This window comes from Nelumbo lutea, chromosome 4, assembly GCF_056320005.1.
Source record: "Nelumbo lutea isolate HS-2025 chromosome 4, American lotus-T2T, whole genome shotgun sequence".
NCBI classification, from domain to species: domain Eukaryota; kingdom Viridiplantae; phylum Streptophyta; class Magnoliopsida; order Proteales; family Nelumbonaceae; genus Nelumbo; species Nelumbo lutea.
Window position 1 is genome coordinate 93,028,160 of NC_142687.1, and position 13,392 is coordinate 93,041,551.

Consider the following 13,392-nt stretch of genomic DNA (forward strand, 5'->3'; position numbering starts at 1 on the left):
ACTCCTTCCACTTCATTTGTGTCTACATCAAGTAATGGTGCTTTTGATTCATCAGTTATGGGGAGTTGGGAAGAAATGGGTGGTCAGGTGCTGCTGAATTATGCAGTTGCTGGAGACGAGACGAAGGTCAGGGGCGATATTGTGTGGGCGGTGGAAATTCGGGCTGTGTGGGGGCGGTGGGGAGGGAGGAAAAGAGAAGAGAGAGGGAATGAGAAAAGAGAAAGATGAAGGAACAGGCTAATTGAAAGAAAATTAGAAGATATCTGAAGGGCATCTGTGTCATTTCACATGTCACTTAACGTCCATTAACAATTTTGGACTAAATTGATAGGTTTTGGGAGTTCAGTACTGCAGTGGCAAGTTTTGAAGTTCGGGTACTAAGTACTAACTTGTGACAACCCCTAAAGTACAGGGTACTATTCTGGCACTTCTGTGTGAAAGCTATAGTTTAATGCATATGATGTGAGGATGAGCTTCAGGCAAATAGAAACAATTATTTATGTGTGTATATGTAACTTCTATGCCAACTGCCAAATATTTTCTATATTGACTGACTGCAGGAATTCCTCTGCAAAAGTTCAATAGAATGGGAAAACATTAACAGATGATCCTGTCACAGCATACGTGCCAAAGTAGTAATTCCCCTACAGCCTGTTCATTCAATGTTTGCCACTTGAAACAGCAAGGACTAAGCTGGAGTACCCTGTTTTTGGTCCTTATCCAAGGAACAAACAACAAATTATCTCATAGTTCAATTGGAATTTCCTTTTCTATTATTTATTTGACATGATTTTATTTCTAAGTAGTTCAAATATCCCCACATTAAATGGAGAAGGGTTCACTAAATACAAACAGCGTATTCATTTCAGAGTCTCAGACCATGCTGATTTCTGACAAATAGTAATATGTACCATGTAGAAAGAACTACTATTCATTCTTCATCTAGATGGTATTTACAAATACAGAAGAATGATATTGGTTTCAAAGCAAGGCAACTCAAATCCATCCATGGCATCTTCAAGGCACTAAAAACTCAACTCCCTCAATTTATTTGATCATACTAAGGAAACCCAATCAGTATTGGATTTAATTTTCAGTGGGTCTTCACACCAGTTCAAGTACATAACTTTTTTTTATGAAACTTAGTGCTTCCACCTCTTTATTTTTATTCTATGTTTCAATTTCCATTTCTCCCCAAACTTTCTCTAGTCTGCGTGTGACTGAGGACATTGAGGGTCGTTTTTGCGGATTCTCTTCTGTGCACATCAAGCATATATCAAATATATGGGTACATAATTCTTCTAGCTTTTGTTCAGCATTGCTTCCACCTTTGTTATATGCTTCCTTCTTTAGAGATATGTCCACAACATCCAAAATTTGATTGGGAAATGAAGAAATGACCCAATTCCTTAGATTGGATCCATCAGAAAATATGTCACTCGTTGGTCTCTTCCTCGTTACCATTTCCAACACCATTACCCCAAAACTATACACGTCTCCTTTATCTGATACCTCAAAGCTCTGTCCGTATTCTGCACAGAAGCATTGGAAACTCTTAGCTCAATTAAGTGTTTCTTTATTTCAAAGAAAAAAAAAGCATTCACTTAGCAAAATCAAAATTAATGGAATTTACTAAATGAATTAGAAATTTTATCAATTAATTTTATGAGATGCTCTTTTAATTATAAACCACTCAAAGCAGTGTTAATAATGTTCTATGGACTTTTATCAATTAGTTTGATCTGAATATTATGTGCCTGGACCAAAATATTGGAAGAAAATAGAAAAAAGCTTTCTCATTTGAGTCTTGAAAACATTTGGTTCTGTTATTTATTAACTATAGAAGTGAAAATCATATAGTCTTTTGACTTTGGAAAGGGAAAAATCTCTACATGATCAAAATCATAGATATGAATTGATTCTCTAACTATGTGTCCATGAATACATTGTCAGTGATCTGTTGTGAAACATAAGACATATGAATCATCATGAAAATAGTAGAGAGATTGGTCCCTCTAAGCTGTGGCTTGAGGTTTTGCCAATCATAGCTTCCATTTGGTAATGTTTTTTCATTCAGTTGAAACAAGTATATCCTATGGAGAAGCTAATGAGAAAGAAGTAATTGATAATTATGCTATGATGAAGAATTTGTGATCATTGACTTCTCCTCAGTAAAGATAAATATCCTCCCTCCTGTAAATCAAGTAACATGCATCATCAAATAAGCTATCCTAATAATATAGGACCTGTTGTCTCAATACATTATGGTCTTAGTATTTAGTAGATTCATTATGGTTGGATTCAGTTCATTGCTAACAAATAGTAAGTTTTCTGATTGGGTATAACTTTTTATTTGCGTAGAACTCTACTCAACTCAACTTAGTCTTAATCCCAAATATTTGGTGTCGGCTAAACAAATCCTGTCCGGCCATTTTGCTCCATCAATAACAATTTTTTCCCTTTCATATTGTAGATTTTATAGCGAAGTACTGTAAAAAAATTATGATTTTTTTTATAGTATATGCTGATTTATTTACCTCCGTTTTGATTGATATAGAGAGACTTTTTAAAAGAATTCAAAATTTGGGATATGCTCTAAGTTATGGGAACCATGGTAAATTGACAATTTCAAAACTTCGAAGTTTGTATATTTTATGTCAATCTTTTATTTGACTGACCTAGAGTTTAGTGTGTTCTTTTACTTCAAAATCATCAAGTATAGTATATAGATATTTGCTTTTCTAAGGTCATCGATTGTTTCTGAGGTATAATTTGTCGATGTTGAATGGAATCTAGTCTTTGGGCTTTAAAAAAAAAAAAAAGAAAATAAAGAGTCAAGATGGGTGTATGAATGATAGTAAATGGCTGCCGAAGAGTTAGGAAGGCTAGCTTAAGGTTTATGCAAGTAAACTCTCTAACTTCAACCTTGTGAAGGTTGAACCAAACCTATTTGGCAAACTCCAAGATGCCATAGCCTGGATACGGTGCAGGTGCAAGCTGTTAATTCTGACCCATTCTATGGCTTTAATTTGGATAAGCACAGCCATAATAGCTTAAGCAAGTTTGAATCATCACTAAGTTTCAGAAAAAAAAAACTCTAAAATAATCACAGGAGTCATTCTGTACATCTAGATAAAGTATCTTTTTTATATTCACTTCCATTATGGTGGTTTATTTCCCATTGACCTTTTTCTGATATGCACTAAGTGAATGGTGTTCCCAAAATGTAGCTCTGTACAGCTTGTTGATTTTAAGTCGTTTTGTCCAACTGTTCAACCAATAAATCCAGGATATCTTATACTACTTGGATGATGAAAAGTATTGCAAATTATGCAGTTGCATAATTTTATTTAACCAAAATGGGCATTGTAACTTTTGAAAATCCAGTGCTCCCTATGCAAGAGATTCCTAATTACACAAATAATAACATCAAGTTTTTCTAGTTAATACATGTCCTGATTTTTTTTTCATATTTGCTTGAGAACACGTCCTAATAATTCATATCAAAGACTGTACTCCATCAGTTAATATTTTACTTGATCACTTGATTCAGATAGCAACTTTGCCAGTGCTGGGGTCTTGTTTGCAGTTCCTGCCCCAAGACCAAATAAAGGAGGATTGCATCAATTTGGCTGCTATATAACCTTTTTGCTAAACCTATCTAACGAGAAGACATACTTGATACAGGGTGAAGCCTGAAGAAAATTGGCTAACGAAAGCAAGAAAGTAGTTCTCTCAGGAGACAAATTGTTGTACCTGGGGGTATATACCCAACTGTGCCTCGAAGAAAAGCGGTTGTGGTGGTAGTATCTTTATTGAGGTTGTCTGATGAAATGAGCTTTGCAATCCCAAAATCTGCTACATAGGCTACCATATCACTGTCCAGTAGCACATTTTGTGGTTTCAGGTCACAATGAATAACTCGAACCGAACACCCATAATGTAGGTACTCCAAGCCATGTGCTACATCAATTGCTATTCTCATTCGCTCTCTCATTGTCAATCTACATTCCTGTCCCCTTACTGCACCATCGCGATAGAGATGCTGCCCCAAGTTCCCATTGCCTATAAATTGGAATATGAGAGCCCTGAAATCTGCACTCCAGATTGCTCCAACCATTCTGACTAGATTGCGGTGCTTGATTTTAGACAATATCCGAAACTCCCTTTCGAAGTTCTTGCTGCTCTTATTGGAATCCTGATTCAGAACCTTAACTGCCAACAAAGTCTTTCCACTATTGATACTAGCCTTATACACTGATCCAAAGCTTCCCCTTCCAACTAGATTAGCCTCATGGAAATCACCTGTCGCAATTTCTATCTCCCTCTGGGTTAAATATTGTCCTCCAAGCATGCGAGGGAAAGCCAAAAAAGCTGGTTTCACTGACCTGATATTTTCTTTTTTGTATAAGAATTGGCGAACACAAACAATAACCATTGCACATATCAAGAGTGCAAAAATTATTGAACTTGCAACCAAAAAATAAACCCACTTCTCTATCTTATGCTTCTTTTTCTTATCCTGCAATATGCATGGAGGGAGATCCATTGATGCGGAGCCACCACACAGACCCGAATTCCCCATGAGTGAACTTCTTCCCATATTTTTGAAACTCCCATTGTTTGGAACGTATCCTGTTAATCTGTTATATGATAAATTGAGATTCTTGAGCATCTTGTTCTTGCCAATCCAGATTGGAACTTTACCAGATAACCCATTAAAAGACAGGTCAATAATTTCTAAATTCCTAATCTGTTCTAAGGACTCTGGTATTGAGCCTACAAGCATGTTGTTAGAGAGATTTAGATACTCCAAAGAAATGCAGCTCCCAATTGAACTAGGTATTGGACCAGAAAATTGATTTTCTGACATGTCAATTGCCTGGACAGTTTCCAGATCAATGCTTGCAGGTAATTCTCCTTCAAGATGATTATTTGAAAGATTGAGCATAAGAGCCAAGTTAGGTAAGTGACCTATTTCTATAGGAAGGGGCCCTTGTAGTTTGTTAAAAGATAAATCAAGCAGCATCAGAAGACTACAGCGTGTAAGTTCCATGGGAATGTTTCCTGATAGGTTGTTATGAGACAAGTAAAGATACCTCAACTGAGAGAGGTTACCGAGTGAAGATGGGATTGGCCCTGTAATTGAATTATTGCTAAGGTCCAGTAGGCCAAGGTTAGTCATCTGCCCCATACTGTCTGGGATATGTCCTTGTAACTTGTTTCGCCCTATATACAATCTCTGCAATTGCCCAAGCCTCCCTATTGTTGCAGGAATGCTACCATTCAAGTAATTATACCATAGGGTTAGGTGCACAAGGCCACTTAGATTTCCAATGCTGGATGGAATTTCTCCAGTTATTTTGTTATTGAGGAGGTTGAAGTAATATAGATCTTTGGAAAGAGCACCAACAGAGTCTGGCAGGTTCCCTGTGAACAAGCAGGAACCTAAGTGAAGTTTCTGAAGGAGTGAGCAATTGGTAAGAGCGGTAATAATCCGGAGGGAAGAATTATCAGAGCCACTAACAAGGTCATTGCTATGGAGGTAAAGGATTTGAAGCTTCCCTAATTTCCCCAGCTCCAGAGGAACCCTCCCTTCTAGCTTGTTGAGGCTAAGGTCAAGCAGTGTCAGCCGAGAAAGATTAGATAAGCTTACTGGGATCTGTCCTGAAAGCTGATTCTCCAGAAAATACAGCCTCTGTAGGTTGTGGAGTCTGCTACCCAATTCTGAGGGAATTTCTCCGGTCAGGGTATTCTCACTCAGTGTAATTTCACGCAGAGCAGAACAATTCGCGAGAGCCGCTGGTATCCTTCCTGTGAAGCAGTTGGTGTGGAAGTACATGATCTCCAGCTTTGGAAGTGCTCCAAGCGCTGGTGGGATCTTTCCACTGAAGTAGTTGACAGCCAATTCCAAGTCTGTCAATTCTGTTAAGTTTGATAGAGATTCTGGTATGTTACCAGTGAGGTGGTTGACAGAGAGCGCCAAGTATGTCAGGTTCTTTAGTTGACCCAGTTCATCAGGAATGCTCCCAGAGAGATTATTGTAAGTCAAGTCTACCATTTTGAGACTGTGACAACCTTGGAGTGTGGCAGGAATTTGGCCCTGAAGATTGTTGCCACTCATATTCATGTGGGCTAAATTAGATAGGTTACCCAACACTGTTGGAATTTCTCCATAAAATCTGTTGTCTTGCAAGCTGAGGACTGTGAGCAGAGAAAGGTTGGCTAGAGAAGGTGAGATAGTTCCCTGCAACCCCATGTTTACTAGCTCAAGAGCAACTATCCGGTTTTTGAGCTGTGGGTGGCACCGAATTCCAGTCCAGTTGCAGAAAGAAGTGCCCTCATTCCAACCTCGCAGATGACCATCTGGGTCGTCTGTTACGCTGTTTTTGAATTGGAGAAGGGACAGGCAATCGGAGGAATTGTCACAGAGAGATGAAGCCAATGGAAGAGCGACGAGAGCAAGGAAGAGGAATACCATACTTTCGGTTCTCTCCCTCTCTCTCTCTCTGAAAATTTATTGTGTGTGAAGGTTTGAATTTAATAGCGAAGTGTGATAATATAGTGGGATAACAAAGAAAAATGACTCCTGCCATGTCACAAAAGAAAAGCATGGCAGGAGTCAGTTGCCACGTCAAACTCCAAGCACCATGAAACTCATTGGCACCTTCTTGAAAGCCACGTCAGCTGCCAGTTTTTTTATTTATTTATTTATTTTTGGGATTAATCCCTACTCCTTCCAATCCCCTCAACAAATATTTACAATTTAGGCTGCGTTTGTTGGCAGTGCTTACAAACAAATACAAATACGTTGGTTCATGAAAACAGAAATTGATTCAGGGTTGTGTTGAAACAGATTCAATGTCTTGGGAGATGTTCACAATACACGGCGAGGATGTGCTGTGGGGCGACTGATGATGGGGAGATGTGAACTCATGTTGAAATACAAACTCAAGACCGGAACCCACCTTTTTTTTAACTTTGAGTGCCATCATTTTGAATGCAAACATTTTTTGGAACTTAGGATGGCTGTCATTTTGTTGACAAAATAGGTTTCGACTATGATTGTCAACAGGTATCATAAAAATAAAAACCAATCAGATGGGTTTTAGGGTTGTAATCGGTCAAAGCCTTTCGGTATGATATCTTTCTGGCATTTTCAAAAAAAAAAACAGAAACAAAAGAAAATACAAATATCTTACCCAAATACTTACAAAATTGAACAAAAGGGGAGGGCATATATGTATTGAACTGACATTTGCACGAGTTCAAATCAAGCCCCCACAAAATTGCCCTTCACAACGTCTCACATTACATCCCGTCGTGTATCGGAAATATCTCCTGATGATGCCATCAACATTTTTGAGATTATCATCGGGAACATTGTGAGGGACAATCTTGTGAGGGGCTGATTTGATCTCCATTTGCAGGACAAACAAACTCAGCCTTATGGAGGAAGCAGTCTAATTAACAGTTAACTGTGGTTTGGCTACCCGGATGGGATACTGTAATGAACTTTATTATTCCTATTACTAACTAATATAGTTCTTTTATCTTAAAAATAATATAACAATTAACTGTGGAATAGGGATAACAATGTTACGTCTGGAACTGGAAGGAGATCGGCTTTAGTCGGTGCAAGACCTGTTCAGACAGCTTTTACAACCTTGGGGATATGTCCGTACACTGTATTTATGTGCTTTATTCCAGGAGGAGATATTTCAAATGCATGGCTATAAAGACTGTTTGAATGGAACTTACACCAATCGAATCTGATTTTGTCTGAAATGAGCGAAAGTCAATTCACTCATTACCTTGAACTATTTATTAGATGAGCTGTTAGGGCAAGTTTGTGGGCAGCTGGTGAGTGGTGACTGGTGGCTGTTATAATTGTCTAAAACTCACCATATTTTTCTAGCATTTTTCTTAAACTCACCACAACTTTTGAAAATGTCTAAAATTCACCATGTCACTAATTTGACGTTAAAAAGACTAATGGGTGTTAATATATTACTATTTTAACCATTATAGAAAAATATGAAATATATACAAAATAAATTAACTAGTGTTAATATATTACCATTTTAATATTTAGACATGAAAAAAAGGGAAAAGTTCAAAAAATATTCTCAGATAAAAATACATAAAAACATAGAAATTACAAAAATATAAAAAATTATTTTCAAATTATAGAAACTATAGAAATTGAAAAACAAAATCAGAAAATAAAAATTGTAGAAAATCACCAAAATTATAGAAAAACACAGAAATTACAAATAAATAACAAAAAATATAGGAAAATTTATAGATTGTAGAAAATAGAAAATGTAAAAAACAGAAATTATAAAAAACATTGGAAATTATAACAAAACACTAAAAATGCAAAATAAAACAAGAAAATTGAAAACTAAAAATACCATTTTTCCTCTAACTCGCCATTCAAGGTAAATTTGGTCATGAAAATTGTTATTTATGCTGACATGAACACCTCTGTTAAGAAGTATTAACGGTGCACTAACAGAATGTGAGTTTTGGAAAATAAAAACTTGTTAACATGGTGAGTTTTAGACATTTTGAAAAGTTGTGGTGAGTTTAAGGGAAATGTTGAAAACTCATGGTGAATTTTAGACAATTCCCCTTATTTGTTTAATGGCCCCGGGCCCATTCCTTTGGTGGCTGTGGGGCCAATAATAATGCTCCATGTCTGCAATAAATGAAAATCGAGGGGTCTGATAACAGTGCTGAATTGAATAGTTTATTGCTTATCTTTTTAATCAAGGTTCAAAGTATCGACACGTATCGGCCGATACGTATCGTTTCGGGACCCCTTCGATACGCCGCTACAGTGGGTGTATCGGGGGTCTGACTGGTTCAGGGGGTGGAGGAGCCCTAAACCAGCCCCCCTAAACCGATTTCGAAAAAAATAAAAAAATATGTATCGATTAGCCCGATACGCCCCTACCGGTGTATCAAGCGTATCGATATTTTGAACCTTGCTTTTAATAGATGAAACTATTAAATAGTAAAATATTTAAGGAGTCTAAATGACAAATCATAAGCTATTCGGTTAAACTATTTCAACTGTTATCAACAAGGTTCAAAATATCGGCATGTATTGACCAATACGTATCGTTCTGGGACCCCTTCGATACGCCCCTACAATGGGTGTATCAAGGGTCATACCAGTTCAGGGTGTGGAGAGGCCTAGGCCGGCTCCCTTGAACCAATTGCAAAAAAAAAAAAAACACCAAAAACTGTATCGATTCGTGTATCGATATTATGAACCTTGATTATCAAACGGCCTCTAATGGTTGTTGTAAAAAAAAAAAAGAAAAAAAAAAAAAACTAATGGTCGTGGGCCATATACACTTTATGACTGGATAGGGGCATTTTTTATTGGTCCCACAGCCATAACACAACACAACCACCAGATTCAGCTAATCCTTTCTCCTATTAATGCTGTTCAACTACCTGAATATGAAAATTTGAAAACGAGACGGGTGCAAGTAGCATAAGTTGCAAAGTCATATGCACTTTATGGTTGCCATGAGGTGTTAATGATTGGCCCAATAAGCCCGGATCTCTTTTAAGCAAAATCTCTGATCACATATTAAGAATATCTTTTAAATTCATGGAGAGATGTTTCTAATATACCGCTAAATTTGCATGACTTCACAGTTTTTGCTTGCAAGAAATCACGTCATTAGCCCAACAGCCCATGATGCAGCCATTAAGTCCAGCTGAACCATTCTTGCTGGTGATTATGATGGTTTGTGTACCTGCATGCTTGTGTAAAGAAATATTCGAGGATGGAGAATTATATGATGCCCGAAAGATATGATCCCATAAAGCCATTCTTCCTTTAAGGACTCAAGTTTTTAACTTAAAAAAAAAAAAAAGTAGATAAATCCTTAAAATAAGGAATGTTCAAATGCGCTTATAAGCATTTATTCAAAAAACACTTGTTTAAAAGCCAATTAGAAAAGAAAATCACTTTCTGATGCAACCTAAGAAATTCTATAAGAGTCTCGAATACTTGAGGTTGACCACCATGAGATTGAGATAAATGGTGGATAGGGCCTGGGGGCCCATGAATACGCTTGTTCTTAATCTCCAATATGAGTTTCGAGCAGTGTGAAATTTGAGGCCTCACAAAGAGTTGAACCAGATTAAAACCCATAGAACAGAAGATTAATGGTTGTCAAAATACTTATCAAATGCTCATTTAATATTTATGTTGTGTTAGATTTGGTACCATTTTGGCTATGTTTCTTTTCTAAATCAACCTAACTTTCAGGGTAAAGGGGTTGAATTCGCATTTTCTTCGACTGCTATCAAAACTAATGACATCTGAAATTCACCAATGAATGTGAAATTGATTGAAACACACCACGGACACTGGATTCCTTAAAACACAGTCCAAGTTGTAAGGAACCTCAAGAACATTTCATGTACGAGGTGATATTTTAAGATCAAGGTAACATCTTATCATCCGAAATCTCTAATAATTTTCCATTTTTACTTAATTGCAAATTTTAGCAGCAAAAAAATCATTAATCTCTATAATAACTTTTTTAGTACAACATTAATTTGCATGTAGTGAACAAAACATGCATAATCAATTAAAAGTACAATACATATCGTAGCGTGATGATCGCCTCTTTGAGAAAATGATTGTTAATTACCAGCTCAAGTTTACCATTCAAATTTGTCACATTCAAACGTTTCTTTCACCCGAGCCTGAATCTCCTGCAAGCAAAATCTATTTCACATCACTTTTAGCCGTACATTAAGAATATCTTTCATACATGCATGCTTAATTTACGAGAAATGTTTCCAATGACCGCCCGAAATTTCTATACTTTTACTGTGTGTGCAGAATTTTCACTTAAAACGTATAGTATCACAGGTTTTATAAATAATTGAGAAAACTGCGCTGCATGGGTGAACGCCCTAAATGCAAGGTTTTTAAAACCGAACTTTTCAGGGGTCCGGTTCTCGGGTCGAACGGTCTAACTGTTTGAACCGAATGGATGACCCATTCTGATAAAAGAAATAAAAAAATGCCAAAAATCAATAGACGATTCAATCGCTTGGATCATGCCCAAATGTATAGACAATGAGTCATAATATTGTATTTGGTTACAGTGCAAATTTATTTGCCCTTATGCAAAATTATGGTAGTGTGAATGTTTTGGGTGTAAATTTTGATTTATTTTTGTTTCAAATTTTATCTTATTTTGTTTGGTTGCAGTACATATAAAGTAAAATAAGACCTAAAGCAAAACAAAATAAAATCTAAAACAAAATTAAACCAAATTTTTCATTTTTTTAATTTGCACTTCCATACATTTGTACTAGTACAAACAAAATTGCACTATAACCAAACACAGCCTAAACTTGGATTCATTAAGATTCTCTTTAAGCTTCATAACCTTTTATGTCACAAAAATTAGAACAATGAAGAAGAAAGGCCCTACAGGGGTCTTTGACTAGTTGTAGCAAAGACTTGGGATCAAATCCCATTACCACCAGGTTGGGATGTTGTGGGTATGGGAGATAGGTTACCCCTATTGTGTAGTTAGGGATGGCTATTTTCCCCATCCCCAAGGGAGACCCTGCTTCCCTGACCCAATGGGGTTGGGGATGGGGATTGTTTTGGCGGGGCGGGGACAACAACGGGGATTAATAGGAATCTCTGATCGGGGTCAAGGTCGAAGATGGGGATTAAGTAAATTTATTTAAAAAAATTTCAGAAATTCGGGTCCTCATGGGGAACCCATCCCTATCGGGGATCGGGGACGGGGACCCAAACCCACCCTCTTGCCATTCTTATGTGTAGTCCCATGAATTCAAATAAATAAATAAATGAAATAAAAATAATATTGGGATTTTTAGACTGCACTCAACCTCAGAATTCTTATATTTTCAGGAAATAAGAGAAAAGATAAAAACTATTGAATACTTGAACTGATTGAATAAAATAAAAAACAGGGAGAAATTACATTGCATCATCGAATGCAAGACAGCAACAAATCCACCACCAATGAAAATTCAACTAACTTGACTTGAAAAAACGAAAATTCAACTATGAAAGAAAAACAAAAAAGAAAGAAAAATCAGGGTCATAAACATTGAACAATCCTACTAAAAGGAACCAACTGGAGTCTCTCTCTTGTCTTCATTTCTTCACAGTCACAGAGCGTCCTCTTATCTCTCTAGATTTGGTTTCTTAAGAGAAAACAAAGGTGGCAAGGAACTTATCTTTGATTGAGTGCAAATGGGTACATGGACAACAGGCCTTATTCTAACACTAGCTGACCTTGTCCTCTCCAACCCTTTCTTCATCCTCTTACTATGCTTCTCTCTGCTCCCTACTCCTCTGTCTTCCATTGGATCCTTATTCCCTTCATCCATGGCACACACATCTGACGACGCTGATGATGCTGACGACGACGACGATGCAGACGGCGACAATGTGGTTGCCCGTTGCTTCTTCAACCTCAGAAGTTCCTTCCACAGAACAGTGCACTTGGGGGGCCTAGGAGATGGGTCATCATCAACAAACCAGCTGACCCCACTCTCTTCCTTGCTTACCTCCTTCCCCTTCTCCTCTTTCTCTGCATCCTTTGTTTTGAGAGAGATCTTGTTTAGTTTCTCCGAATGCTGCATTTCCCAGAAGGGAAGGAGCCTGCCTTCAAAGAAGAGCTCGTCGGCCGTTAACATCCTATCACCGGTGGAATTGCTAGAAAGAAACTCGAAATCTACATTGCGCACCGGCCCCTTTTCCCGTTTTGTGTCAAACTTGTTTGGCGACTCAGAGCGCGGGCTTATGGAGATGAAATCATTGTCGTCGACGAAGTCGACAGAGAAAGAGATCCGCGGGCTCGATGTCGGCTCCATGGATCTAGAGCTTAACTGCGGACTCTCTGGGGAGGCCATTGATGCTTGTGCTCTGTAGTTTTTATGAGTGAGTTTAATAAGGGGAAGATGGACAGATGGCGCTTCTAATTTAAAATCATCGCTTTCAGTCGGTAAATGTTGGGAAGGTGTGATTTATGGTTTTAAAAACCAACCGCCTGGCCATCAGTTACGGATCAAAAAATCCGATCATTCAATCTGAACCCCGGTTATGGATTCAGAGTGATGACTGATGACCGATTCCCAAGTCAAACGGTCCGATAGTCCAGTCCGATCCAGTTTGATTTTCAGACCAGGTATGGTTCAAGATTCAAAAAATCGAAACGTATTGGGATGTATCAGCCCATACATATCGTATCGGTGGCCCTTCAATATGCCCCTACAGTTAGACCTGGCAATTGGGTTGGGTGGGTTGGGTCAAGACCCTTTGGGTTGGATTTTGGGTTGGGTTGTTAAATACTAGACCCTAAC

General features: G+C 37.7%; 2 protein-coding genes across 2 annotated transcripts; both read right to left on the reverse strand.

Moving 5' to 3' along the window:
• Positions 1-747: 747 nt before the first annotated feature.
• On the reverse strand, positions 748-6,531 carry LOC148861851 (uncharacterized). The gene is made up of 2 exons (XM_088982976.1): positions 3,757-6,531; positions 748-1,532 (listed from the first exon to the last, which is right to left on the reverse strand). The coding sequence occupies exons 1-2, from the start codon at positions 6,479-6,481 to the stop codon at positions 1,171-1,173; spliced, it is 3,087 nt and encodes a 1,028-aa protein (XP_088839102.1). The 5' UTR covers positions 6,482-6,531; the 3' UTR covers positions 748-1,170.
• A 5,426-nt stretch (positions 6,532-11,957) lies between these two features.
• LOC148861852 (uncharacterized) lies at positions 11,958-12,985 on the reverse strand. The gene has a single exon (XM_088982785.1). It carries the CDS (start codon positions 12,940-12,942, stop codon positions 12,211-12,213), a length of 732 nt encoding a protein of 243 aa, XP_088838911.1. The 5' UTR covers positions 12,943-12,985; the 3' UTR covers positions 11,958-12,210.
• Between the last annotated feature and the right edge of the window lie 407 nt (positions 12,986-13,392).